The sequence below is a fragment of the Cibotium barometz genome, chromosome 37 (assembly GCF_041138505.1).
Source record: "Cibotium barometz isolate CiBa-2024 chromosome 37, ASM4113850v1, whole genome shotgun sequence".
Lineage (NCBI taxonomy): Eukaryota > Viridiplantae > Streptophyta > Polypodiopsida > Cyatheales > Cibotiaceae > Cibotium > Cibotium barometz.
Window position 1 is genome coordinate 22,692,762 of NC_141082.1, and position 26,619 is coordinate 22,719,380.

At 45.6% G+C, this 26,619-nt stretch overlaps 1 protein-coding gene and 1 pseudogene across 1 annotated transcript in view; both read left to right on the forward strand.

The window, feature by feature from the left end:
- LOC147617079 (transcription initiation factor TFIID subunit) overlaps positions 1–26,619 on the forward strand; it is a 100,612-nt gene that overhangs the window by 63,971 nt on the left and 10,022 nt on the right. Inside the window, exon 4 of the mRNA XM_086776691.1 lies at positions 14,980–15,079. Within this exon, the coding sequence (XP_086632817.1) occupies positions 14,980–15,079 (100 nt within the window). The remainder of the gene's footprint in view (positions 1–14,979; positions 15,080–26,619) is intronic.
- LOC147617080 (uncharacterized) lies at positions 12,472–14,687 on the forward strand (annotated as a pseudogene).

Here is a 26,619-nt window from a genome sequence, read left to right on the forward strand (position 1 = left end):
ACTTGTTGTGTTGAGACTGCTTATGGCCGATTCATGTTTTCCCATGCTTTAATGAATGAAGAATAACTCTAGCCCTCCTTTTTATAGGGATTTTGATTGCAAGTTGTATGTCGGTTGGCCAGCACTTTTGAGTTCCAAAATATCATGAAAATTGTCTATGACTATGTTCACATTGTGCCCAATATATGTCCCAACCATTGGTGCATGTCTTGGACACCTCGGGCACTTATTGAGCTGCTGAAACTTCTTCAATATGCCCATATACGGCCTCTAACTTTGCCTCTAAAGCGGTTGTAGGAATAATCATGTCTACATGGCACCCAATTTCAGTGTGCACATAACATCCAGATTCATACCGAGAACTTCTGCCCATGGTTAGACTGCCGTTATATCCTGTCCAATCATTAGGCAAAGGTTCCATGTGGTGTTGAGGGTGAAATTTCCCCTTGGTTAGAGCACATAAGCACAATACTTTTTTAATTCCTTTCAAATATTGTTACCAAGTTATTCTTGGCCCTTTACATGCATCAAGGTTGTCTCTAGGAAAGATAGTTTTTCCATGCGTAAATTTAGCATATCGTAACTATTATTCATGTTTTACTTGTACCTATTATTCTAAAACATCTTACTCGGTAGTGCTAGTAGTGAAGTCTCTAAGATTTTAGCTTGCTTTCTTTAGGGCGAATCGTCTTAGTGTACTTGTTGGTTGCCCATACCTAAATGCACATGTTATCTCTATCCAAGTCAATATCCAAAAGAAGCAACTTTGCATATAAATGTTCTGATAACATTAAAACAAATTAAAAACATATGAAGGTCCACTGGCCCAAGGTGATCCCCACCCCCCCCCCCCCCCCCCCTCTCCCTCTCCGGCGGCATCCCACCCCACCTCCCAGATGAAATTCAAAGTGAACATTCCAACGATTTAGCTAGGAGTCAACCGCCTCCTGAGTGGCTCCTTCTTCTCCCCCCCAAAGACACGAGACTGCGAATAATAACGATTAAGTTAGATGTTCGGGGACACGTGATTAGAAAGCATCAGTGCGAGGTTTCATAGATAATTTCTTTGTTGAGTTAGGATATGGTCTTCTAGCTAGACAGTAACAGGTTCACATGATACACGTGATCACTTGGTTGCGTCTACACCCCCAGCTTCTACACAAGTTTAGCATTAATGAAGTTGTGAAAGATACCAGGGTCAAAAAGGATGTGTGTAGTCTCCGCTAACACCGACCCGTACATACTGAGTTTTTTGTGGTACGCTTCTGGGTTAACAAAATCACTGGCTGGACATGATCTCAGATAGCATTGGAATCTTACTGGTGCTTTCTCTAACCGGTGTCTGTTTGAAGGCAAAGGAGCATTGGAGACAGAGGACTTGGTGTTCAAACTCCATGGTCAAGGTCCTTAGTCAGGGCACAAAGTGTCCAAGTATCATATGTGGATGGATCTTGCTAAGCCTAAATCCAGCAAGCAAAGATGAGAGCTGAAATTTGTGAAATCTTTATGGTGCATATGTTCCAAGGACATGCACATTTTGCAAACACATAGCACCTCCACATGAACTTATAAATTTTGTCTATTAGTAACAACTATGTCATTGTAAAAAATATCTGGTGCTTTTTTTAAGAGGATTGAAAAGTGGAGCTTGAGGCTCATAGATGGTTAGATGCACATTTATAGTGGTACCGGTGGTTTAAAAAGGGTATCCTGCTGCCTCACAGATGTTTCAATGATCACATCACATCACACCACATCATCACTACTAGTAAGGGGCTTTTTATTTGTGATAAGCAAGGGTTGGGCCATGGTAGTGAGTGTACATACAAAGACATCAGGTAAGCATCAAAAGCAGTTAGCAATATTGAATTGGTAAATGATTATGGACAACTTAGATTCTCAGTAGGTAACTCAGTTAACGTAGTGCGCCAAACCGAGGACCTGGTTTCTAAAAGTTGGTGTTGAAAGCCCACATGCCTCTATGAGTTTGCATCTCTAATTGCTCTAAAGGCAGCTTGGTGATTGATAACATGATGGTGAGAGGATACCACATTCATCATTCGCAGATAAGGATGCATGTGCCATGACTTCTGGGAAACCTTTTGGGGTAGGTTAGTTAATGCAGTGCGCCAAATGGAGGACTTTGTTTCTAGAAGTTGGTGTTGAAAGCCCATGTGCCTCTATGAGTTCATCTCTAGTTGCTCTAGAGGCAGCATGGTGATTGATAACATATGGTGAGAGGATGCCACATTCATCATCCGCTGATAACGATGCATGCACCATGACTTCTGGGGAACCTTTAGGGTTAGGCTTACGGTCAGGGTTAAGACCATTTGTAAGCCCTATATTTTGACGGGATAGAGGTTCTGAGTGAAGGTGAGGTCAGGGATGCAGATGGGTATTATAAGTGCATGCTTGTGACAGGTTTCCAAGTCTCCAAGGAGCATGGATTATGAGAGTGTAATGCAAATGGGCCCAAAAGGTGGGAGAAAAAGTGCCTCCATTTCATTTGCAGATTGTCCACATGCTGGTTGCCTGATTCAACCCCTATGAACCTCAACAATGGTCAAATGAATAATTGGCAGTTGCCGGGCTACCAATGAAAATACCCTGGTTAGTCACCAGGCCACCAATGAAATACCCCCAATTGGGGTCGAGCACAATCTTGACACACACTAAACTATTGATCAAGTATGCGGGTGTAAAGCAAGTTTGTTGAGTTATTGCTTCTCCCTATGAGTAGCAGGCACTGCCGAGCAACATAAATTGATGACATCATGGCTGTACAGAAAGTACATGCAGCAGTACGGAAGTACAGAGATGATGCACGGGCTGTATGACGATTGTGCATACTGTACCTGTTGTTTGTACAGGTGTACAGCTGTTCCTGCAGCAGCACGGATGATTGGTGCAGATGTAGGGGCAGCAATGAAGAAGTACAGCAGCCTATGAAGAGATCTTTTGCTTCATTTTCTTCTTGTAGAGATGCACATACACTTGAGAGAGAGGGAAAAAGTGGCATGTTGATTTGTTGGAAGTTGGTGGCCATTGGGCCACCTCAGCCTTGGCCACACCTCTCTCATAAGTGGGGAGGGTGCCCACTAAAGTGCCCACACTCTCTTTTAATAGAAGGTGCCTGCCCACTACTAGCACCTGGCCGGCCAACTTTAATGACTTGCCCAACTTACTTATGAAGTGTCCACCCACACTTTAATGAAGTGTGTACCTGCAAAACAGACTATAACCAATAGCCCTTGCAAAAATAAACCAAGTGTTGAGAGCCACACTTACCTTCTTTACAGCCCATGACGAACATTGTCAAAATACAGATTCATGCGCACTTTTATGGGAGGGCATCCCATAAAAGTCCTGTGCCATACTTTGGATCTGGGCATACACCAATGTCCCCAGGCCTACTGTAACGGGAGGCGGACGCGTGTATTGGAATCGTATAAATGTGAACAAGATTCTGAGCACTTAACACTTGAGCATTACAACCACAAAGCTGAAAATGACAATACACCACATAAAGGGGCCGATGATAGGCTGACCCCCCCCCCTTTAGGTTATATTACCAAAAGAGTCTGCAAGTACAAGTTTACGGGTGCCTGGGGATTCACCACCAGCCTGCACCTGATTCTTCCAAATACATCATGAATGAATACATTTCAAACAAGAGAATCTGTAGGTACATCCGCCCTACACACAGGTACATCCGCCCTGCACAAGCCTCTTCACAGGTCCGCCCTGCACAAGTGTATCACAATCCTCACAGGTACTCCGCCCTGCACAAGATGTAAATGGATCTTTAGGCCCTGTTTCCACGCGAGAAACTGATCCAGAAACCTGTGTTCTCCGCGAGCAAGTGTTCCCAATGCTTGTCCTAAACACCTGTTACACCAGGAATCCTTGAGACACATCCATGCTCACATATTCCATTGCTGTCCGGCCTGTTTTATGCAATAACCAGTCCAAAACAGCAACTTTCCATCGCGAGAATTCCACCTGTAAAGGGTCCTATAGCCCTGTGGAGGTCCCTAGAGCTGTCCTGTACTGTCCAAGTTGGCTTTGGACACCTGTAACCAGCCCAAAACTCGCAATAACCAGAAATTACAGGTCTGAAATTTACCAACCAGCCCTTTAGAAGAGTGTGGGGATCATTATCCAAGCTTGTGTGAGTCCGGGAAGCAAGCAACCAGCCCTATAGCAACTCCCAAAGCTTCAATCAGCTCTCCAATGTGTTTTGTTATGAATAAAACAGCCCAAATGGCCTCTTCAAGGAGGCGCCTTTCTCCAGTGCCACCTATGGGGCTTGGTGGGTTCACATACAGGCTGACAAGTGTCCCCATAAGGTGTCCAGGTAGGTGTCCAGCCCATAGTGCTCCATTTGTCCTGTTTGTATAAGTTTAGGCCCAACCAAATGGGAAATGGCCATAAGCTGTCCGGACTTCATTAATTTTGGTCCAACCAAATGCGAACGCATTATAAGTTGTCCGGCCACTTATTAATGAGTGTGTACCTGCAAACCAATAAACTTTAGTAGTAAATGAAATAAGCTGTAAATTGAGTGTGGACGCACTTACCACCTGCAAAACCCATAAGCCCACAATTTTAGGCCCAAGCAGGAGTGCACACACGTGTCCACAAGGTGCCCGGGCGTCCCCGGTCCCTCGGACTTCACAAGCCAAAATAACAAGCATTGTCCAGGCAGCAAGACAATGTCACACAAAGTAAAATAAAGTTATGGCATGTATCATTTATGCATTGTGCACATGTAAACTTGGAGAACCACCTATCATCATTCTTGTACTTGAAAATATTCCGCCTGCCATCATAACACACCATGTGTGCATGGCCGGAATCCACACGGGCACCGCCCGAAAGTCCACAAATGTCCTGCCATGTCCTTGGACTCATATGCATCCACTCATATGATCCATACACATGCCCAGGTATAATACATACATGCATCCGCATGTTTCTAGGCCTGACACGCATCCGCATGTCCCTAGAATATAGGGATTTGTGACATCCCCCCGGCTTCTAATCAGTTGACTGCAACTGAAAAGCCTCCAGATAGGCCTTCAAAAGATCTGGGTAATCCTCGAAGTAGGCCTCATCCATCCATTTCGCATCCAAAGCTGAATAATTCTTGAACTTCACAAGGTACCTACGAACAAGTTTGCCTCCCGCAAGCTTTCGTTCCTTGTGAAAAACAATCTGTTCAGGTTGAAGAATCTCTTCCAGCTCATCCACCTCGGGTGGGTCTTCCAAAACCGGCTCAAACGGTGTCGGTCCCACATAAGGCCTCAATAGGCTCACATGAAAAGCATTATGCATGTTCCAATGATCTGGGAGTACAAGCCGAAATGCAACATCATTGATCTTCTCCAAGATCTGAAAAGGTCCATAGTACCTGTTGGAAAGTTTAGGATACTTTTCCTCTTTTCCTTGCCTCTTCCGAAGGCGTGCCTTTTCAAATTTCAGCAAGACCCAATCACCTTGTTTGAATTGTACATCCCTTCTATGCTTATCAGCTGCCTTTTTATTCTTGGTTTGAGACCTCTCTATGGCTGTCCGTACCTGTGCAAATGCAGTATCCAAGTCTCTGACATACTCATCTGCTGCAAAAATCTCATCCTTTGTACGAAGGATGGGTGGTAGTACCACCTTGCCATAGATAATCTCAAAGGGCGCCTTGCCCGTAGAAGTATGTACCGTATTGTTGTAGGCAAACTCCACAAGTGGCAAATACTTCTCCCAATCCGATTTGCGGTCGGATACATAAGATTTCAGCAAGTCGAGGACGGCTGAATTTGCTATTTCACTTTGCCCATCTGTCTGTGGATGGTAAGCTGATGAGAAGTTCAGCTTTGTACCCATATTGTCAAACAATGCGCGCCAAAATAAACTTGTGGTTCTAGGATCTCTATCCCCCACAATAGATTTAGGCATGCCATGGTGTTTGAATATCTGTGCCAAAAACATCCTAGCCATATGATCTGGCTTTATTGTCTTGCGCACGGGAATGAAATGTGCCTCTTGGTAAACCTGTCAATAATGGTCCAAATAGCATCATTTCCCTGTGGCGTCCTTGGCAAATCCATAATGAAATCCATAGCAATGCTTTCCCATGGTTCATTTGGTATAGGCAAAGGCTGAAGCAATCCAGGTGCTTTATGTCGGTCAAACTTGACCTTTTGACATACCATACATTCACGTACATATGCTTCAATATCCTTGCGAATATGTGGCCAAAAGAAATACCTCTCCAAAGCTTGTGCTGTGGCCAAATGCCTCTATGACCTGCATATGGAGGAGCATGGCACTCATCCATAACCTTATGGCGAAGGTTCTTTACCACACACATACGATTTTGCATCATGAGATATCCATCTCTTATGACATAAGATGGGACAGCAATACCCTCTTGCAAATCAGCCCATACATGTGCAAAATCCTCATCCAGATGATAAGTATTACGCATATCCGATAAGTCCTCATGGTATGCAACTGTAATAGCATGAACCTGTGGTCGTCTAGATAAGGCATCCGCCACCACATTCTTTTTCCCTGGAGTGTGCAAAATCTGAAAATGAAACATTGAGAGGAAATTTGCCCATCTCATATGCTTCTCTGAGAGCTTACTTTGAGTCAAAAAGTATCTCAAACTTTGATGATCAGTTTTGACCATAAAATCAGCCCCTATGCAGTCCCCACTTGCATCACATTCCACAACAAAAGGTTTGTGCAAATTCCGGAATAATGAGTACCGGTCGCAAGATGATTGCACTCTTCAACTTTTGAAAGGCATCTCTCTCTTCTTGTGTCCATTTAAAGATTGCTTTCTTCTTCGTTAAGTCATGTAACGGAGCGGCAATAAAAGCAAAATGCTTGACGAACCTCCTGTAGTAAGCACATAAACCAAGGAAGCTCCTCACTTCATGGACTGATTTCAGCTCTGGCCATTCTTGCATGGTTTGTATTTTTGCGGGATCCATGCGCACACCATCCTTTGATACAATGTGACCAAGATAGTGAATTTCTGGGAGGAAGAATTCACTCTTTTTCGCATTTATGTAGAGCTGATTTTCCTTAAGCTCTATAAACACAATAGCCAAGTGCTCACGATGTTGGGCTTCATTCTTTGAGAATACAATAATGTCATCAAAGAAGATACCTGTGAACTTTCTATGCTTTCTGAACACCCTGTCCATCATCCTGTTGAAGGTAGCGGGTGCATTTGTAAGGCCAAAAGGCACCACCAAAAACTCATAAAGACCAAAGGCTGTCCTGAATGCAGTCTTGTGTACATCTTGAGGTGCCACTCTCACTTGATGATACCCACTCTTGAGGTCTATTCGGCTGAAACATGCTGAACCTTCAAGCTTGTCCAGGATGTCATCAATGCGCGGAATGGGAAACCGATTCTTGATGGTTATCTTATTGAGGGCACGGTAATCAACACACATCCTGTAAGTACCATCTTTCTTTTGAACAAGAAGTACCGGCGAGCAATATGGTGAGAAACTAGGCCGAATCAAACCCTTTTCCAAAAGTTCATTCACCTGTGCCATAATCTCTTCTTGTTGACTAGCACTCACCCTGTATGGTGGCCTATTAGGTGGAGAGCTACCAGGAATTAGATCTATGCAATGATCTTCCGGCCTCTCTGGTGGCAACCTTGCTGGCAAAGCATTTGCAAAACAATCTTTGAACTCATTCAAAAAGTTAAGCTTGTCTTGATCTAATGTACTAACATCAACACTAGAATGTTCAATGGTATCACACAAAAACCAAGTAAGAACAAGCTGATTTCTTTATTGCCTTATTAATTTGTACATGGCTTACAAGAGGTATGGTACTTCCAGTAGTACCAGCATCTATAGAGTGCTCACGGCCTCTATGTACAAAGCTGATTTTCTTTTCTTTGTAAGCCTTAACAGGCTCTAAACGGTGATGCCAGGGCATCCCCAACAAAACATCACAACCTGTAAGAGGAGCCACTAAAAAGCTCTCATAGTCGAGGTAGTCCTGTATATGTACACGAAGCTTACCAATGACCGGAGTTACATCAACCTGTTTGCCCTCAAAGGCGGCATCTGCATTCATTTGCATTCCCATGTCTTCCACATTAAGACCTATGGCGGCAGCCATCTGTACGGATATAAAGTTATCTGTGGAAGCATCATCAAAAAGAAACAAAGCGGGCTGATCCTTCAATTTGCCCCAAGCCTTGCATATGACTCTACTCTTGGGCTCATGCCCTGTGTTACCCTGCACATCGGGTACAACATTCACAAGAGGCTTTTGCACATTAGGCTCAGCATTCTTAGGATTCTGTGGGCATTTAGGATATATATGATCTTTACTGCCACACTTAAAGCATTTTCCAGCCTTCCTGTACTCTTCCAATTGCTGTTTTGAGAGCCCAAAATTGTGGCGTTTACCCCCCGGCTTCTTTTCGGAGTCATCCTTTGCATCTCGGCCATCTTTGGGAGCATTCTTAGGTGGCTGTCCACCCTTTTTCTGGTCATAACCAGCCCTGAATTTGCTCTTGTTTTGACTTGCAAATGGCTTATTTGTGGGTGCTTTTATGTGCAAGTTCTCCGCAATCATGGCTGAGTGTATAAGCTCTTGTATGGTCTTATTTGGGTACACTCCCAAGCTTTGTTGAATGATGTGATGGAGCCCCGATTCAAACTTTCTCTTCTTCTCGTCCTCTCCAATCTTCATGAAGGGAGTAACCTTGAGAAGGACTTTCCAAAACTTTGCTATGTATGAAGCAACGGACTCTCCCTCATCTTGGGACAGCCAGTCCCACTCCTTGCGTACATCCTTTGCAAAGTTTGGTGGTAAGAATTAATCATAAAACTGAATTTTGAAAGAAGACCAAGTTGGGGCAGCACTTCCATCAAGTATTTTTGCAAGCCACCAATCACTTGCCGTATCCTTGAGATGCATTCCCACATGCCTGAGCATAGACTTTTCCGAAAAGTCTTCATTGCAAAAAGCTATCTCAAACTGTCTAATGAAAGCAAGTGCTTTGGTAGAGTCCATCCGTCCCTGAAAGTTTTCAAACTTTACATCCTTGTCACCGGACTTGAACTCTCGAGGCTTCTTCCTTCTATATGCATCCCTATGTACATCCTGTTCATCTGCATGATGATGATGCCGCGATGAAGATTCACGATCCCTCTTCGTTCTCTCTTGAGCCACACTCTCCAAATGAGTGGAAAGCTCAACACGAGAATGGACATGTCTTCTTGGAGCAAAGCGGGAATGAGTAGAGGATCCCTCATCCTTACTCTTCTCTTGACCTGCATCAAGCCTAGCACCAGGGACTCTTGTCCTTTCAGCATTTGGCACTTGTTGTGCTCTTTCTGCTTGTTGTGCATCATGTGCATCACCATGGGCAGCCATGAGGGGTGGCTTCTTGAAAGCCAAACTACCATCTGCTTCAGTGTATACATCACCCTTAACCATTAGGTATGCAAGTGCAAGCTCTCGGGGTTTCTCAACATCCATTTCCTTTGCAATTGCTTCAAAAGTGACTTCATGGACCGAAGCCTTTGCCTTCGCAGCCAACACCCTTTGTACATCCGGGTCATTTTTCAATGACCTAAGCTCTTCGGTTTCAGCCCTATAGCGTCGCACTTGACGCCTCAAAGATTCCAAATCAGAATGCATAGTGTCATGAGTACCTGCATCTCCATAGACATCATTGCCTGCAGCATCTCTTGCATCCTTTGTACCATGAAATTCACGGTCCTGTGTGTTCTCCACACTGTCAGAAATGTGGCTGTCCATGACACTCAAATCAGGTCACCACTTAGGATTCCAAGCCTCAGACCGTTTTCCAATGAGGAGAAAAACTGAGCTCTGATACCAATGTAACGGGAGGCGGACGCGTGTATTGGAATCGTATAAATGTGAACAAGATTCTGAGCACTTAACACTTGAGCATTACAACCACAAAGCTGAAAATGACAGTACACCACATAAAGGGGCCGATGATAGGCTGACCCCCCCCCCTTTAGGTTATATTACCAAAAGAGTCTGCAAGTACAAGTTTACGGGTGCCTGGGGATTCACCACCAGCCTGCACCTGATTCTTCCAAATACATCATGAATGAATACATTTCAAACAAGAGAATCTGTAGGTACATCCGCCCTACACACAGGTACATCCGCCCTGCACAAGCCTCTTCACAGGTCCGCCCTGCACAAGTGTATCACAATCCTCACAGGTACTCCGCCCTGCACAAGATGTAAATGGATCTTTAGGCCCTGTTTCCACGCGAGAAACTGATCCAGAAACCTGTGTTCTCCGCGAGCAAGTGTTCCCAATGCTTGTCCTAAACACCTGTTACACCAGGAATCCTTGAGACACATCCATGCTCACATATTCCATTGCTGTCCGGCCTGTTTTATGCAATAACCAGTCCAAAACAGCAACTTTCCATCGCGAGAATTCCACCTGTAAAGGGTCCTACAGCCCTGTGGAGGTCCCTAGAGCTGTCCTGTACTGTCCAAGTTGGCTTTGGACACCTGTAACCAGCCCAAAACTCGCAATAACCAGAAATTACAGGTCTGAAATTTACCAACCAGCCCTTTAGAAGAGTGTGGGGATCATTATCCAAGCTTGTGTGAGTCCGGGAAGCAAGCAACCAGCCCTATAGCAACTCCCAAAGCTTCAATCAGCTCTCCAATGTGTTTTGTTATGAATAAAACAGCCCAAATGGCCTCTTCAAGGAGGCGCCTTTCTCCAGTGCCACCTATGGGGCTTGGTGGGTTCACATACAGGCTGACAAGTGTCCCCATAAGGTGTCCAGGTAGGTGTCCAGCCCATAGTGCTCCATTTGTCCTGTTTGTATAAGTTTAGGCCCAACCAAATGGGAAATGGCCATAAGCTGTCCGGACTTCATTAATTTTGGTCCAACCAAATGCGAACGCATTATAAGTTGTCCGGCCACTTATTAATGAGTGTGTACCTGCAAACCAATAAACTTTAGTAGTAAATGAAATAAGCTGTAAATTGAGTGTGGACGCACTTACCACCTGCAAAACCCATAAGCCCACAATTTTAGGCCCAAGCAGGAGTGCACACACGTGTCCACAAGGTGCCCGGGCGTCCCCGGTCCCTCGGACTTCACAAGCCAAAATAACAAGCATTGTCCAGGCAGCAAGACAATGTCACACAAAGTAAAATAAAGTTATGGCATGTATCATTTATGCATTGTGCACATGTAAACTTGGAGAACCACCTATCATCATTCTTGTACTTGAAAATATTCCGCCTGCCATCATAACACACCATGTGTGCATGGCCGGAATCCACACGGGCACCGCCCGAAAGTCCACAAATGTCCTGCCATGTCCTTGGACTCATATGCATCCACTCATATGATCCATACACATGCCCAGGTATAATACATACATGCATCCGCATGTTTCTAGGCCTGACACGCATCCGCATGTCCCTAGAATATAGGGATTTGTGACACCTACCAGATCCAGCCTACTCACCCTTGGCATAGACATAAGTCCTGTGCCACAAGGTGCGAGTCTACATGACCCTTGGTGTAGGGCATTTCCCTTTTGCACCCCTATTTCAGGTCATGTGTAGGTCAAATAACTTACATTTTCAAGTATCCATCTGTGTTGCAGGAAACGTGGGACGAAGGACAGGAAACGTCGTTTCCACGTTTCCCAAGCAGCTACGCGTTTCCTATAGCTGGATACGGCTGGGAAACGCTTGATTTTAGTACTCTCTTTTAAAAAACACGTGGCAGGCCAAAAAGCGAAAAGAGCAGCTGCGAATTAAAAAAAAAACGAACCGGGCCCAATATTAATAAAAAACGAGTCGCCTTCAAAGCGCCGCGCCCTGCACACACTCTGCGCGGAGTTAATGAACCCACAAGCCCACAAAGAGAACGACTGAGCCAGAGCATTCCACGCTACACATTCCGCAGGTTTATCGTGAACCTTGAAAACGAGGGCCCGTTTTTTTAAAAAGCCCGTTTGTGGATTTTCTTAAAAAAGCACCGTTTTAATAAAATTAAAATAAAAAAAAATCAGCTGAGCCTGCGCTCTCTGTGAGACACTTACGCGCACACAGCTCTCTCTCGTTCCCCCCTCTCTCTCTCTCTCTTTACCCCCTTCCCACCCCTTTCCATGCAAGCACAGGAGGAGCCCCCTTGCCTTTGCTTAAACTGTGCACCCCAACCTCCTTGCATTTGCTTTAACTGTGCGCCAAGAAGGACCATTTTCGAGCCTTGCAAATGTCCCCTTGATCCTAAATACCACCTTACTCTCGCAGATGCTATTCGCCATAGAGCCTTAAAATGCAAATGCATCAATTTAGTTTCTGTCCCTGAGTGGCTTTGCTCGAAACAGCTTCAATTGGAGCAAACTCGCAGGCTTAGAAGGAGAAGAGCCCCTCTTTTTTGCTAACTTCCAATTTCAACCATGTTCTCTTCTTCTTCTTCTGTGGTCCCCCTTATCACGCCCTTCAAGCCTAAAGCACCTCATGCTCCCGAGCCATTGTGGAAGTATGTGACTGAGAATGCAGCATTTGGAAAGGGGGGCAGCAAGAAATGGGAATGTTCTTTTTGCAAAATAAATTTTGCAGGCTCCTATCCGCGAGTACGGGCCCATTTACTCGGCATCAAGAACCAAGGCATCCAAGTGTGCTGCAAGGTGTCGACTGAAAATCGAGCAAACATGACTCGAGAAGACCATGAGAGCGCTATCAAGAAGCAAAAGACTGGCAACAATCTAGTCAACAAGAAGCATACAATGCAACCGTCCGTGGAAGGTATGTTCAAGAATGCATCTCGAGAGGAAGTAGATGAGGCCGTTGCTCGATGCTTTTATGCATGTGGTATGCCGTTTTATTATGCACGGTCTCCTTATTTTCATGACATGGTGGGTGCAATAGCGTCTTTTGGTAAGGGTTACAAAGCCCCAAACTATGAGAAGCTTCGCACCACACTCTTGGACAAGGAAAAAGACAGGGTTTGCAGTCGTCTCTCGGGGGTAGAGGCTTCATGGCCACACTTTGGGTGCTCCATTGTGTCTGATGGATGGACAGACACCGCAAAGAGGCCCTTGATTAATTTTATTGTCTCCAGTGCTCGAGGTGTGGTATTCAAGAGATCCATCGATACATCCGGGAGCCAAAAAACAGGGGAGTTTATTGCAGAAGCTCTTTTGGACATCATTAGGGAGGTTGGTGTGGACAATGTGGTGCAAGTAATTACAGATAGTGCTGCCAATTGCAAGCTTGCAGGTCACTTGGTGGAGCAAGCATATCCCCATATTTTTTGGACACCATGTGCAACTCATTGCTTGAATCTTCTACTGAAGGACTTGGTCCTAATCGAGTGGATGGATCGAGCTATCACCCAAGGCAAAGAAGTCCAGCAGTTCATTTCAAATCATGATGCAACAAGGGCCATGTTCAGCAAACACTCCAAGCTCAAGCTCATTAGGCCAGGTGATACTCGATTTGCTTCAAACTTCATGATGTTGCAGAGATTGGTGAAGGTGAAGAGTCCCTTGAAGCAGCTAGTCACAAGCGAGGAGTGGGATGCATGGAAGAGAAACAACGAGTATGCTTTGCACATAGAGATGCAACTCTTGTCTACTCCTTTTTGGGAGGACATAGAGAAGTATGTCAAGGTCTTGTGGCCGGTCATGGCAATGCTTCGTATGGTGGATAGAGATGAACCGGTCATGGGTACGGTTTATGAGGGCATTGATTAGATGCTAGAGAAAATCAAGGAGATATTGAAAGAATACATAGATGGCAACAACGAGTACGAGGAGATTCGGGTACTTGCACAAGAGCGTTGGGAAATGCTTCATTCTCCTCTTCATGCAACAGCTTATGTCCTCAACCCAATGTGGTTTACGAAGCGACCATACAAGGACAAGGATGTGATGAAAGGGTGGAGAAAGACGTTGGATAGGGTGGGCAAAGATGAAGATGAGAAGACAGAGTACAAAGCACAATTGTCACAGTACATTGGACTACAGGGGGATTTTGCAGAGTCTTCAGCTTTAGCAGACATGCAAAAGCTTTCTCCTATTGCATGGTGGGAGAACTATGGTACAGGTACTCCTATGTTACAGAGATTGGCTATTCGTGTCTTATCTCAAGTATCTAGTGCTTCAGCATGTGAGAGAAATTGGTCCACCTATGGCTTCATACATTCCATGAAGCGGAACCGGCTGGGTCATACGAAGGCAGATGACTTGGTCTTTGTGCACAGTAATCTTAGGCTCATATCACGGAAAGAGCCCTCTTATTCTTCAGGTCCATGCCAGGCATGGGATGTATTAGAGGAGGATTCTATATATGAGTGTTTTGAGGATCAGTTTGAAGATGAAGGTGTACTTCCCATGTAAACAATTTCTATCTTGTAGAATGATTGATTAATGAAATTCAGCCACGATGGTCTTCCATTGTTCTGCTTTGTTTTTCATCTTTTAATGGTGCTTACCGGTCAATAATTGAATTTGTACATGTACTTTAATTTTTTTGTAAAAAGATATATTTGTACTTCTATTTTTTTACCTTAAACTTGAGCCTACCCCCGACGTTTCCTAGTAATTGAGTTTGGCGTTTCCAAACGTTTCCCGGGTCTTGCCGTTTCCTACCAGGAAACGTTTCCTGCAACCCAGGTATCCATCATTTGTCGTCTCTTTTCCCTTCCCTCTTTCATTTCCTCTCAAATCCATTGACCCCTTCTCTCCTCTTCTCCTTTCTTCTCTCCAATTTGTACCTCCCTTGCTAAGGTGGCATTTCCCCTTTTCGGCCCTCTCAAGAATGCCATTTTCGTGTTTCCGCTTTCGTTTTCCCATTTTCCTTAATCATGTTTAAACCCAGTTTCACTATCAAATTCTATGCCAATGCAGATGTTTGAGTGATGTCAGTTTGATTTCAAAGCTTGTCAAACAATTTCATTGCAGTGACTTTGGAGAGCTACTGCATGGTATCAAGTCACAACAGCAAACGTTAGTGAGAAACAACCATACACAACTAACTGCACAACCTCAACAAGCACAGCAGGTATCCATTGGTTGTTTCATAATTATAGCAATGAAAAGAAGCATGCTAATGAGTCTTAGTGATGCTTTGTGCAATATCCATCTCTTACCTATGTGATTGAAGATATGTGCAGCTAATTCTCTAATTGCAGGACAACAATTGCATCTAACTGCCTTCATAGAGCACCAACCAATGAGGAGATGAGTACAATAGTGTCTCTGTCATGCCAGGGGTCAGCAGATTCCAGCTCTCGATCAATGGGACATCTGCAAAGCAACACTGTTAATGCCCCGGGTAGGAAGGGTGGCTTTCAACAGATTCCCTACTCCATAAAGTAGGATAGCTGTCAGAGTATAAGGCCTAGCCACCCTTCTAGATGCCATCACTGAAATATAATATAACCCAAAAAGGGTAGGCTGTAAAGGGTGGCAGTGTTCTTTAGGGATCTCGTCGGGCACCCTTTCCAAGGCCATGGTGACCTATGGCATCTCTAGTAGGAACTCGTGCTCCCAGCGACAGCAAACAGCTATTGGACTGCCTAGGTAGGACCAACCATTCACTTTTCTCTGAGTCTCTATGGTCAAGGGAGCTTTTCATCGAGCATAGCATACATGAACATCCAGAGGACATCGACAGTTGTACATTGATTTGTCTCATAGGTCGAGTTCGGCCTCTAGTAGACGTTAATACAGCTTTCTTTCTTTCTTTGCCTCATCTTCTCCTTCTCAATGGTGGTGTGAATGATTTGGTGTTCTTCCCTTTGAGTCACAGGTATAGCCGAGACACCCGACTCCACTCCCGAGAAAGATGGACAGCTTCTATGCATGAAGCTCGGCTATAATGAAGAGCACCCTCTCCCCTTCACCAAAGCATAGAGAGCCGGGAAAGACTCAACACGCAAGCGAGCCCTCATCCTATAGTTTGGAGGAGAGACGGAGATGGTCACTTTCATGAGGAAGAGGGTCATACTACGGGGTTTAGAGGGAGCTCCTATTTTCTTGGATGATGATCTCACGAGGATGCAGTTGGAGCATAGGAGAGCACGAGTCTTACACGCGAGGAGAGAAGGCAAGAAGGCCTTCTATCGAGATGGTCGGGTCATCATTGATGGCTGGCCATGGATTAGCGGTTTGGGGCCTATGGGACACAGACCAGGCCACTGACAGAGATACACATGGCAGTATCGTGTCCACTCAGGAGAGCCTGCGAGATCTGGGACTATGCCCCCGAACAGATGGTATGATGACAAGTGCAGAGCCCTATACTCATGGCTCCGCATACAGAGAGCCTTGGGAGCCATCACAGAGCAAGAGTCGAGGAGAGAGATGAGGAGACTTACTCGCCGCAAAAGGCGGGCCTTTGCAGAGATACTGGAGCTAGAGATCTTTCATTTCTTCATGAGTAGAGATAGCCCTGTCTCATGGCGGCACTTCAGAGAGCCCCGGACACCGACACCTATTGCAGACCCACAGACATGGCACACATATGCAGAGGGCCTATACCACGTCCCACAGCAGCCACCTATACCTCAGCCACCACAGGAGCCTCGACCTACCACAGCTAGCTTCTTTATGAAGGCTTTCAGCAGTTAGGGTTAGGGTTTAGAGGTACTGCAAAACAGACAACGTAGGGAAGCAGAGAGAGAGTGAACACGACTCTAGTATTCAGTATAATAATGTGAAGTACAATAGCCACATAATGAAGTGAGGTACTGCAAAAGAGAAAACGTAGGGAAGCAGAGAGAGAGTGAACACGACTCTAGTATTCAGTATAATAATGTGAAGTACAACAGCCACATAATGAAGTGACCTAAAAGATGTGTTCACATGTCCGGCCATAAAGTGTGCCGGGTGGACCAAAACACTTATAAACTGTTATAAGTGAAACTAAGCTAAACTGGGGGAAAAGCCTCCACTAACTGAAGTAAAAAGTGCCCCAGTAATCTACTGATAATCACTAGCACTCTGGGTGCATACACAGCATAAAACCCAACAAACCTCCCTGGAGTGATATGTGATCACTGTACATCATCCACCAAAAGGAAACAAATTCAAAGCAGTGCGGAATGCTTCGAATTTCAGACGTGGTAATGCCTTGGTGAAGATGTCTGCCACATTCTGATCTGTAGGACAGTAGATCAGACTGATATCACCTGCCTGGAGTCTCTCTCGAACAAAATGATAGTGAATCTCAATGTGTTTCGTGCGAGCATGAAACACAGGATTCCTGGCCACAGCAATGGCACTCTGACTATCAGTATAGATAGGTGTAGGCTCCTCCACTGAAATATCCATATCAGTCATGAGACGACACAGCCAAACACACTCAACAGTAGTAGTGTAGGCTGCTCTGTACTCTGTCTCACAAGACGAAGTGGCCACTGTGGTTTGTTTCTTGCTTAGCCAAGAAATGCATGAAGAGCCAAGAAAGAAACAATTTCCACTAGTGGAATGTCTGGTATCAAAATCACCAGCCCAATCTGAATCACTGTAAGCGTATAACTGCATGTCACCCCCCTCAGGATAAATGAATACACGCTTCACAGCTTGCCAATGTGACAATCGCGGGCTGTGCATGAATCTGCTCAACTGAGATACGGCATACTGAATATCTGGCCGTGCAGTACACAAATAAATAAGGCACCCAACAGCCTGAGCATATGTAGTGGCATCAAAAGAAATACTGTCATCGTGTAGTGACAGTTTCATCCCAGGCTCCATAGGAGTGCTAATAGGCTTGCAATTCTGAAATTTAAACTTCTCCAGAAGTTTAGCAACATACCGAGATTGCAACAACCCAATGCCTCTGTTATCCTGCACAAACTGTATGCCCAAATAGTAGTGTACGAGCCCCAAATCAGACATGTCAAATGTCTGTTGCAGTATCTCTTTAAAAGCTGCAATTTTGTCATCATTTGATCCCATGAGCAAAAGATCATCTACATAAAGACTGATGACCAGCAGATGTTTCTCTTCTTTCTTTACATACAAAGTGGCTTCTGATGGACTGTTCACAAATCCTTGAGTGAGTAGGAAAGCATCTATCTTTGCATACCAAGCTTGTGGAGCTTGTTTCAAACCATACAAGGCCTTTTTCAGCCTGCATACTTTCCCTTCATGACTATGTTCTGCAAAACCTATGGGCTGATATACATAAACTTCCTCCTCGAGGTCCCCATGTAGGAAAGCAGTCTTGATGTCCAACTGGTGAACAACCCAACCACGATGTGCAGCCAATGCAATGACACACCTAAGTGTCGACATACGGGATGTAGGAGCAAATGTCTCCTCATAATCAATGCCCTTCTTCTGTGCATAGCCCTTTGCAACTAGACAGGCTTTGTACCTGTCAATGGATCCATCTGCATGTCTTTTCAACTTATAGACCCACTTAGTACCAATGGCTTTCATTGTCTCGTGCATCCACAAATGAATCAGGCTCATCATCATCCTGTAAACTGGCTGCCATAACCATATTCAAATCCATGATGTGTGCATGCTCATTGGTCCGTACGAGTACGACCAGCAAGAGGGCCCTCTAGATGGCTGTCCTGTAATGTCCTCAAATACCATCTAGGTATGTGTCTGACCTGTGGTGCCTGCTGCCCCATATTTGGTTCAGCTTCTGGCTCAATTTGCTGCTGAATTTCTGCACCGCCTTCATGATTTGCTGGCTGTCCTGTACCCTCATGAGTTGGATCACCAACTGTGGAATGAAACTCCATAGGTAGTAGACCTTCAAACACATCATTTTCAGCCTGATTTGCATCATAACCAGCCATGGATATTTCTGATTTTTCATCAAAAATCACATCCCGACCAGTGAATATCTTCCTGGATAGTGGGCCATATAACCGGTAGCCCTTGCTCTCACGGCTATACCCAACAAAAATGCATTTTGTGGCTTTATCATCCAACTTCCTCCTCAACTCTTTGGGTATGTGTGCATATGCAAGACACCCAAAAGTACGAAAATGTGATACCGAAGGCTTGCGGCCATGCCAAGCCTCAAAAGGAGTAATGGAAACCAATGCCTTTGTGGGACATCGATTCAAAATATGACAAGCACACATGACAGCTTCCACCCAAAAGATATGTGGTAGCTTCTTTGCCTTTTAACATACATCTGGCCATCTCCATGCGTGACCGATTCTTCCTTTCTGCAACCCCATTCTGCTGTGGAGTATAAGGAGTAGTATATTGATGTTTGATACCTCTACTCTCAAGAAAGGAATTCAACATGTGTGACATATATTCCCCCCCTCGGTCAGAACGGAGAGTCTTAACCTTGCATCCTGACTCTGTTTCAGCAAGTGCTACAAAGGCCAAAAATGCAACATATACTTGTGATTTCTGTGTCAAAGGATAGACCCAGCATATACGAGAGAAGTCATCAATAAATGTAGCGAAATAGAAGCAACCTTCTAATGACTTCGTCTGCATGGGACCACAAAGATCACTGTGTATAAGTTGCAACTTTGCAGTTGCTCGTAGAGCCTGATCACGTGGAAAGGAAAACCGATGCATTTTTCCCAAAATACATCCTTCATATATGTGATCTGGAGGCTTCTCCATAAGAGGTAGGTCTGTCAACATGTTATGTCGCTGCATAAGCATAAGACTACCAAAATTTACATGCCCCATGCGAGCATGCCATAACTCCGCATCAACCATAGCTGGAGTAAGAGTGAATGCATTATAAGCAGACTGATCCACTGGCTGAAATGCATCCAACTGATAAAGTCCATGACATAATGTACCAGTAAGCATCAAGGTCAAAGCATTAGCTTTGTCTCTGACCATGCACTTGTCATCATCAAAGTGGACTTGCATACCACAGTGTGCCAAAGAAGAAATGGACAACAAATTCTTCTTTATCCCTGGTACATATAAGGCATCTGTAAGGCGAAGAATAGAGCCATCAATGGCTGTGAGCTGAATCTCCCCAATGCCACGAACTGGATATGAAGCATTATTGGCACACTGACAGTTTTGCCAACAGGGGCAGGGCCTACATGAAAAAACAAATCCCTGCGAGATGTGATATGCTTTGAAGCACCACTATCAAAATACCAAGTACATGCATGCTCTGTCATACTGAGTGCCTGTGAAGACCAAGAGGCATCATAGCTGCATGTATAGAAACAGTAATCCCTGTCCTCAACAAAAGAAGCAGTCTCTGGAGGAGCTTTAGAGGCATCATTTACAGACATCCCAGATTATTTTGCCTTCTCTTTGGCAATCCTCTTTCTACACTCTGTGATGTAGTGACCTGGCTTCTTACAGTAATGGCATTTGCCCTTCTTCTTGGGCTGTCCATCACCTTTCTTGGTATCCTGAGATGAACCACTATCACCTGAATTCTGATTTGAACTCTTTGGCTGAGATTTGCCTTTCCCCTTTTGACCTGTAGTAGTAAATGCTTGTTCAGCACTTGTGTTCATATTCATATTCTTCCTGATTTGCTCTTCTTGTAGCAAGAGAGCAACAAGTTCCTGATACTTAAGGGGTTCAATAGCATTCCTCATGTTGAGGTTCAAAGAGGTATGAAAAGCCAAGTAAGATCTTGGCAAAGAGTTCAAGATGGTGGACACAAGCTGTGTCTCAGGAATAATCTCATCCACATTGATGAGTTGCTCTCTCAAATCCTGCAGCTTGTTTAAGTGGCTAGACATATTATCTCCTTCATGCATTTTCTGATTTTCCAGCTCTCTTTTCAAAAACGAGATCCGAGCCTCATTACGAGCAGCATACATCTGCTCCAAAGTCACCCATGCATTTCGTGAAGAGCCAGCTGAACGAATATGAGGTATAATAGACCTCTGTATTGACAATGCAATGAGTGACAAGGCTTGTGCATCTCTGGCATCCCATGTCTTCTGAGCATTTGTTCTTTGAACAGGCAATGGCTGACCTGGTGCCTGGACCTGTTGTCCTCGTCCATGAGCACCCCCTTGGGGAGGAGTCTCTGGAGCCAATGGACCTGGACGTGGTTCATCACCACTAACAAAGTCCCAAAGACCTTTTGCCACGAGCACATTTCTCAGCATAAAACTCCACAAGGAGTAGTTCGTGCCGTCCAATTTGTCTTCCTTAGACAAATACGTGAATACATCACTCTGCTGTTGATTTGCCATTATGCCAATGCACAATGTTGTACCTGTGTATCAAAAAACCCAATAGCAAGAACCCTGAAAGCAACTGTACTCCACTGAATACAATTAACCCAAATATGCTTGCACTCTCAATCCTCTGAATGTGCAACACAATGCACCACTGACTGAGTAGAGCAACAAAAATGGCTTACACAGTGCCAAAATGCCCAAAAAAATGCCCAAAATTACTGCACCCAAAACCTTGCAAAAAACCTATAGAGATTTCTTTGCAAGAAAATCTGCTTGTATCTGCCAGAAAATTTTCACAGAGAAAAATGCCCAATTTTCAAAACTTGTAAAGCTTACCACAACTGAGATTTCAACAGGTACAGGTCGACTGTAGGCGAACAGCAGTTTGAAGCAGTCGTAGCAGGTTTTGGTCTGCTGTACGGAGCAGGTACAGTCGAGTGTACGGCGACTGTACGGAACAGGTACACGTAGCAGATGCAGTACGGAAACTGCAGTCGTCTGTTGACTTCAGATATGTGTAGCAGGTTCTGGTCAGCTGTACTGTGCAGGTACGATGACTGTACGACTGCAGTCGTGGTACTGTACGGAGCACTGTACGGAGCAGGGCGACTAGGTACACAACAGGTACAGTAGGGAAACAAGTACTATCGACTAGTACTGTACGGAGCTGGGCGACTGTACCTGCAGCTGACGGGTACAGTTCAAAATAGGCGTAAACCTGTACCTTTGGTGCAGCTGGTGGCGGGGACCAGTACGGACAGAATACGGAGCAACAGATACTCGCGCAGGGCAATGTACGGAACAGTACGGCAGGCCACGTGGAGCAGTACGGGCAGGGCAGGTCAACCTGGAAGCTCTGATACCAAATGAAGGCTTTCAGCAGTTAGGATTAGGGTTTAGAGGTAGTGCAAAATAGAAAACGTAGGGAAGCAGAGAGAGAGTGAACACGACTCTAGTATTCAGTATAATAATGTGAAGTACAATAGCCACATAATGAAGTGACCTAAAAGATGTGTTCACATGTCCGGCCATAAAGTGTGCCGGGTGGACCAAAACACTTATAAACTGTTATAAGTGAAACTAAGCTAAACTGGGGGAGAAAACCTCCACTTACTGAAGTAAAAAGTGCCCCAGTAATCTACTGATGATCACTAGCACTCCTCTGGGTGCATACACAGCATAAAACCCAACACTTTACCCACTCGATGGTACAGGAAGCTATCCGCCACCTACAGCATGGACGGGCCGCCGACTGTATTGGCCTGTAGGGTGAGCATCTCATATATGCAGTAGATTCTTTGGCTCCTTTTCTTGCACACCTGTTTAACAGGGCACTAGCAGAGGGTTTGCCTGCGGAGTGGACGATGCACACCATTGTGCCGATTCACAAAACAGGGGATATGCTTGATCCGAGCAACTACAGGACGGTTATGGTTGGCCACGTGCTGGCCAAACTCTATGGTGCAGTGTTGGAGCAAGAGCCTAGCTTATATGCTGAGCGAGCAGGTTTACGCTCATCAGGGCAGGCAGGCTCTTCAGGAAAGCTTTCTCTACCACTGACCATGTATTCACTTTGAGATGTATGATTGATCAGGCCAGAGTGAGGAAGAGAAAGCTCTATTGCTGCTTTGTGGATTTCCGCAAGGCATTTGACACAGTACCACGAGAGAGGCTCTTTCAGCGCTTGCAGTCTCTTGGCATACCAGCAGATATGACATGGGGCATCTATGCATTATATGAGCAGGTTGTTGGGCGAGTCAGATGTCCAGGAGGTATGTCCGAGACTATTGCTAGCACCATTGGTGTGAAGCAAGGATGCCCATTTTCCCCCACGCTATTTGGGTTATACATTGATGAGGTGGCTGACTTCATTACACGGGGAGGCGGAGATGGAGTTGATTTAGCAGGTACCTCAGTACATATTATGCTTTATGCTGATGATATTGTATTAGTGTCTGAGTCTCCAGGTGGTCTACAGCAGCATCTACATGCACTCGATGATTTCTGCACACAGAGGGGTCTTACTATGAACCTTGGGAAAACCAAGGGTATGGTCTTTCATACATCGAGACAGGGCAGGATTCAGCTGACATTCACTCTCGCAGGACGCGAGGTGGAGGTGGTGACATCATACGTGTACCTAGGGGGTACCTTCTCTGCAGCAGCCACATGCTTCACCATGGGTTCAGCAGCCAGAGCTAGATTGACACGGGGATATGCAGCATTGGCTATGCTAGAGAGACAGTGCCACCAAGAGCCCCAGACGAAGGGGTGGCTATTTGACACATTAGTCACACCGGCATTGATGTATGGACTAGCGGTATGGGCGCCAGGCCTTGCTACCCAGTGGTGGACACAGATAGAGAGACCACAGACCCTCATGATGGCACGCATGATACGCAGCAAACCGTTAGTACCTCATGACATTATCTGAGCAGAGTTTGCTGCGCCTCCTATGATGGTAGAGGCCATATTTCAGACTGTATGCCCGCTAGACAGATTCAGAGAGATGCCACAGGACAGATTGTCATACAGAGCTTTTGAGGCATCTAGACAGCTGGCTGAGGCAGGATACAGAGGGTCATGGTATGCACAGGTCACACATTGGTTCTCACAGCATGGCCTAGACATGGATCATCTACCGCCATTCCAATATGACAGGGATGCACCACATATCCGTCTCTCTCATAGTGAGAGGAACAGAGTATTGAGACAGGATCTATGGCAGCTCTATACACGAGAGACATGGATATCACCTACACAGCCTCTTCCACCGAAGATGCTATACTACAGAGATCAGTTCATGAGTATCACTGATGATGGATTTATAGAGAGGCCTAGATACATGGAGGGCTTTTTACCACACGGCTCCTGAGTGGCTATTGGTCAGCTTAGAGTTTCATCACACCGATTGGGGATTGAGACTGGCAGAGCAGCACGGATCCCCCGAGAGGAGAGGGTATGCAGATTGTGCAGAGAGGAGGTGGAGAGTGAGGAGCATTATGTATGCAGATGCAGAGCATATACAGCCATCAGAGAGAGAGATCCCATTTTATTCAGAGAGCCACATTCCCTACGCCAGATCTTTGAGGTAGCAGACCAGCGCATACTGGGGAGATTCATTCTAGACATACAGCGCCACAGAGAGACATCATTACAGGCTCAGACAGCTCCAGAGGGGGGACGACAGACACAGATTACTACATTTTTTCAGAGATCCATCCCACTCCCAGCCCCTACACGGCAGGGAATTACTCTCCAGAGAGCAGAGACACTCAGAGCCCGCAAGAGACAAAGGACACCTAGCTTTCGGACACCACGCCTATACCAGAGAGAGATGACAGAGATCAGAGCTCAGTTTCATAGAGAGGGTGCGGAGCGACTGGCTCGCTTCAGAGCACACCCAGGCATGTTCATCAGGGAGCTGTGGACACCCCCTTCATTGATGTATACCATTTTATACCCCCAGTATGGTACAGGATGGAGCTAGCTAGGTTACATATCATGATTGTATACTCCATGCATATAGCTTTGCATTCTCCTAGTAGTAGAGCTCCATCCCCTCCACCACTCATTGTACTTATTGCACACCCAGATTTAGCTTTTTAGTTCAGTACTTTTTCATTTGTTGGGATGACAGAGGATACCCCATACAGGTACACCGATTTGTCTCATAGGCCGAGTTCGGTCTTTTGGAAGACGTTAATAAAATCTTTCTTTCTTTCTTTCTCTCAATCTCTCTGCACCTTACGATGCGAGATCTATGGGACCAGTTTGAGACTTGCAGTATGGAACTGCAACGGAGCGATTGGCCCCAGGCCCATCGGAGTTACGGTGGATCATGCACTTCTCTCCTTTACGGTGAATTTCCACTACAGTACCCGCCAGGTTGGGCAGTCCTCCTATCACCCGAGATATACCTTCTGTAGAGAGACTGATGGAGTATACACCGCAGAGATCTACAGCTTGTTGAGTGCAGAGGATCCACAGAGGCCATTAGCAGAGCTCACACAGATCCTAACAGAGGCTTTACATACAACTGCAGCGACGGCCTTCCCACACACGCAGCCCACAGTACGACCACGTCCTGGGAGCATGCCCCAGAATAGTTGGTATGATGATGACTGTAGGGAGCTCAGAGCCCGGCTACAGAGAGAGGTGGCCACAGGTGTTACTACATATAGACAGTCATGCATCATCTTCCGATCCCTCATTCGGCGCAAGAAGAGAGCATTATTAGCTCGGCTGGAGAGAGACATCTATCAGTTGTTTTTGAGTCAGGATTCTGGGGAGGCCTGGAGATTGCTTAGAGAGCACCCCCCGCCTCCGGCCATTACCTCTCCAGATACATGGGGCGAGTATGCAGCCTCCCTCTACACAGTACCATGGTGGCCACCACTACCGAACCCTCCAGAGCCTCGTCCACCCACTTCTACCTTCTTCACAGCAGAGATGGTGAGGAGGGCCATCAACAGATTGCATACAAGGAGGGCATAGGATCATGAGGGCATTGTAGCTGAGCATTTCATACATGCTACAGATATGATTGTAGACTTGCTAGCTCTCATGTTTAATAGAGCCATGTGTGAGGGGTTTCCTGGGACTTGGAGTACTTCCACAATTGTGCCGGTACTCAAGTCTGGAGATCCGAGCCTGCCGACTAACTACCGCACCATTATGATTGGTCACTCGCTGGCCAAGCTAAATTCCTCTATTCTTGAGCAGGAGTTGAGCAGATGGGCAGAGAGACAAGGGGTCCAAGCTCAGGGACAGGCTGGTTTCAGGAGGAGATTCTCTACTTTGGATCATATCTTTACCCTCAGGGCTATCATTGAGGAGGGCAGAGCACATGGGAGGAGGATCTACTGTGGCTTTGTAGATTTCCGCAAGGCCTTTGACACAGTGCCCAGAGCTAGACTGATGCGCAGGCTACAAGACTTGGGGGTTCCATGTGAGCTCATTTGGGGTATTATGGCACTTTATGAGACAGTAGTTGGGCAGGTGCAGACTTCAGAGGGTCTCTCCCAGCCACACTCCACTATAGGGGTGAAACAGGGCTGCCCGCTCTCTCCGACTCTATTTGGACTATACATTGATGAGATCTCTGATTATATTGGGACACAAGGGGACAGAGGAGCCCAGTTGGCTGGCACTTGGATACCCCTGCTCTTATATGCTGATGATATTGTGCTTATAGCAGACTCACTAGAGGGTATGCAGAGGCACTTGGATACTTTTATATGCTTATGCACAGGACAGTGGGCTCTCAGTTAACCTTGGTAAGACCAAGGTTATGGTGTTTAACAGTACAACTCAGTGGGTTTGGAGATCAGCGCCTATTTTCACATATGGGCAGGAGACAGTGGAGTATGTTGACTCATACACATATCTTGGAGTGGTGTTCACGGGGCCCACATTTTCCATGAGGGGGGCAGCA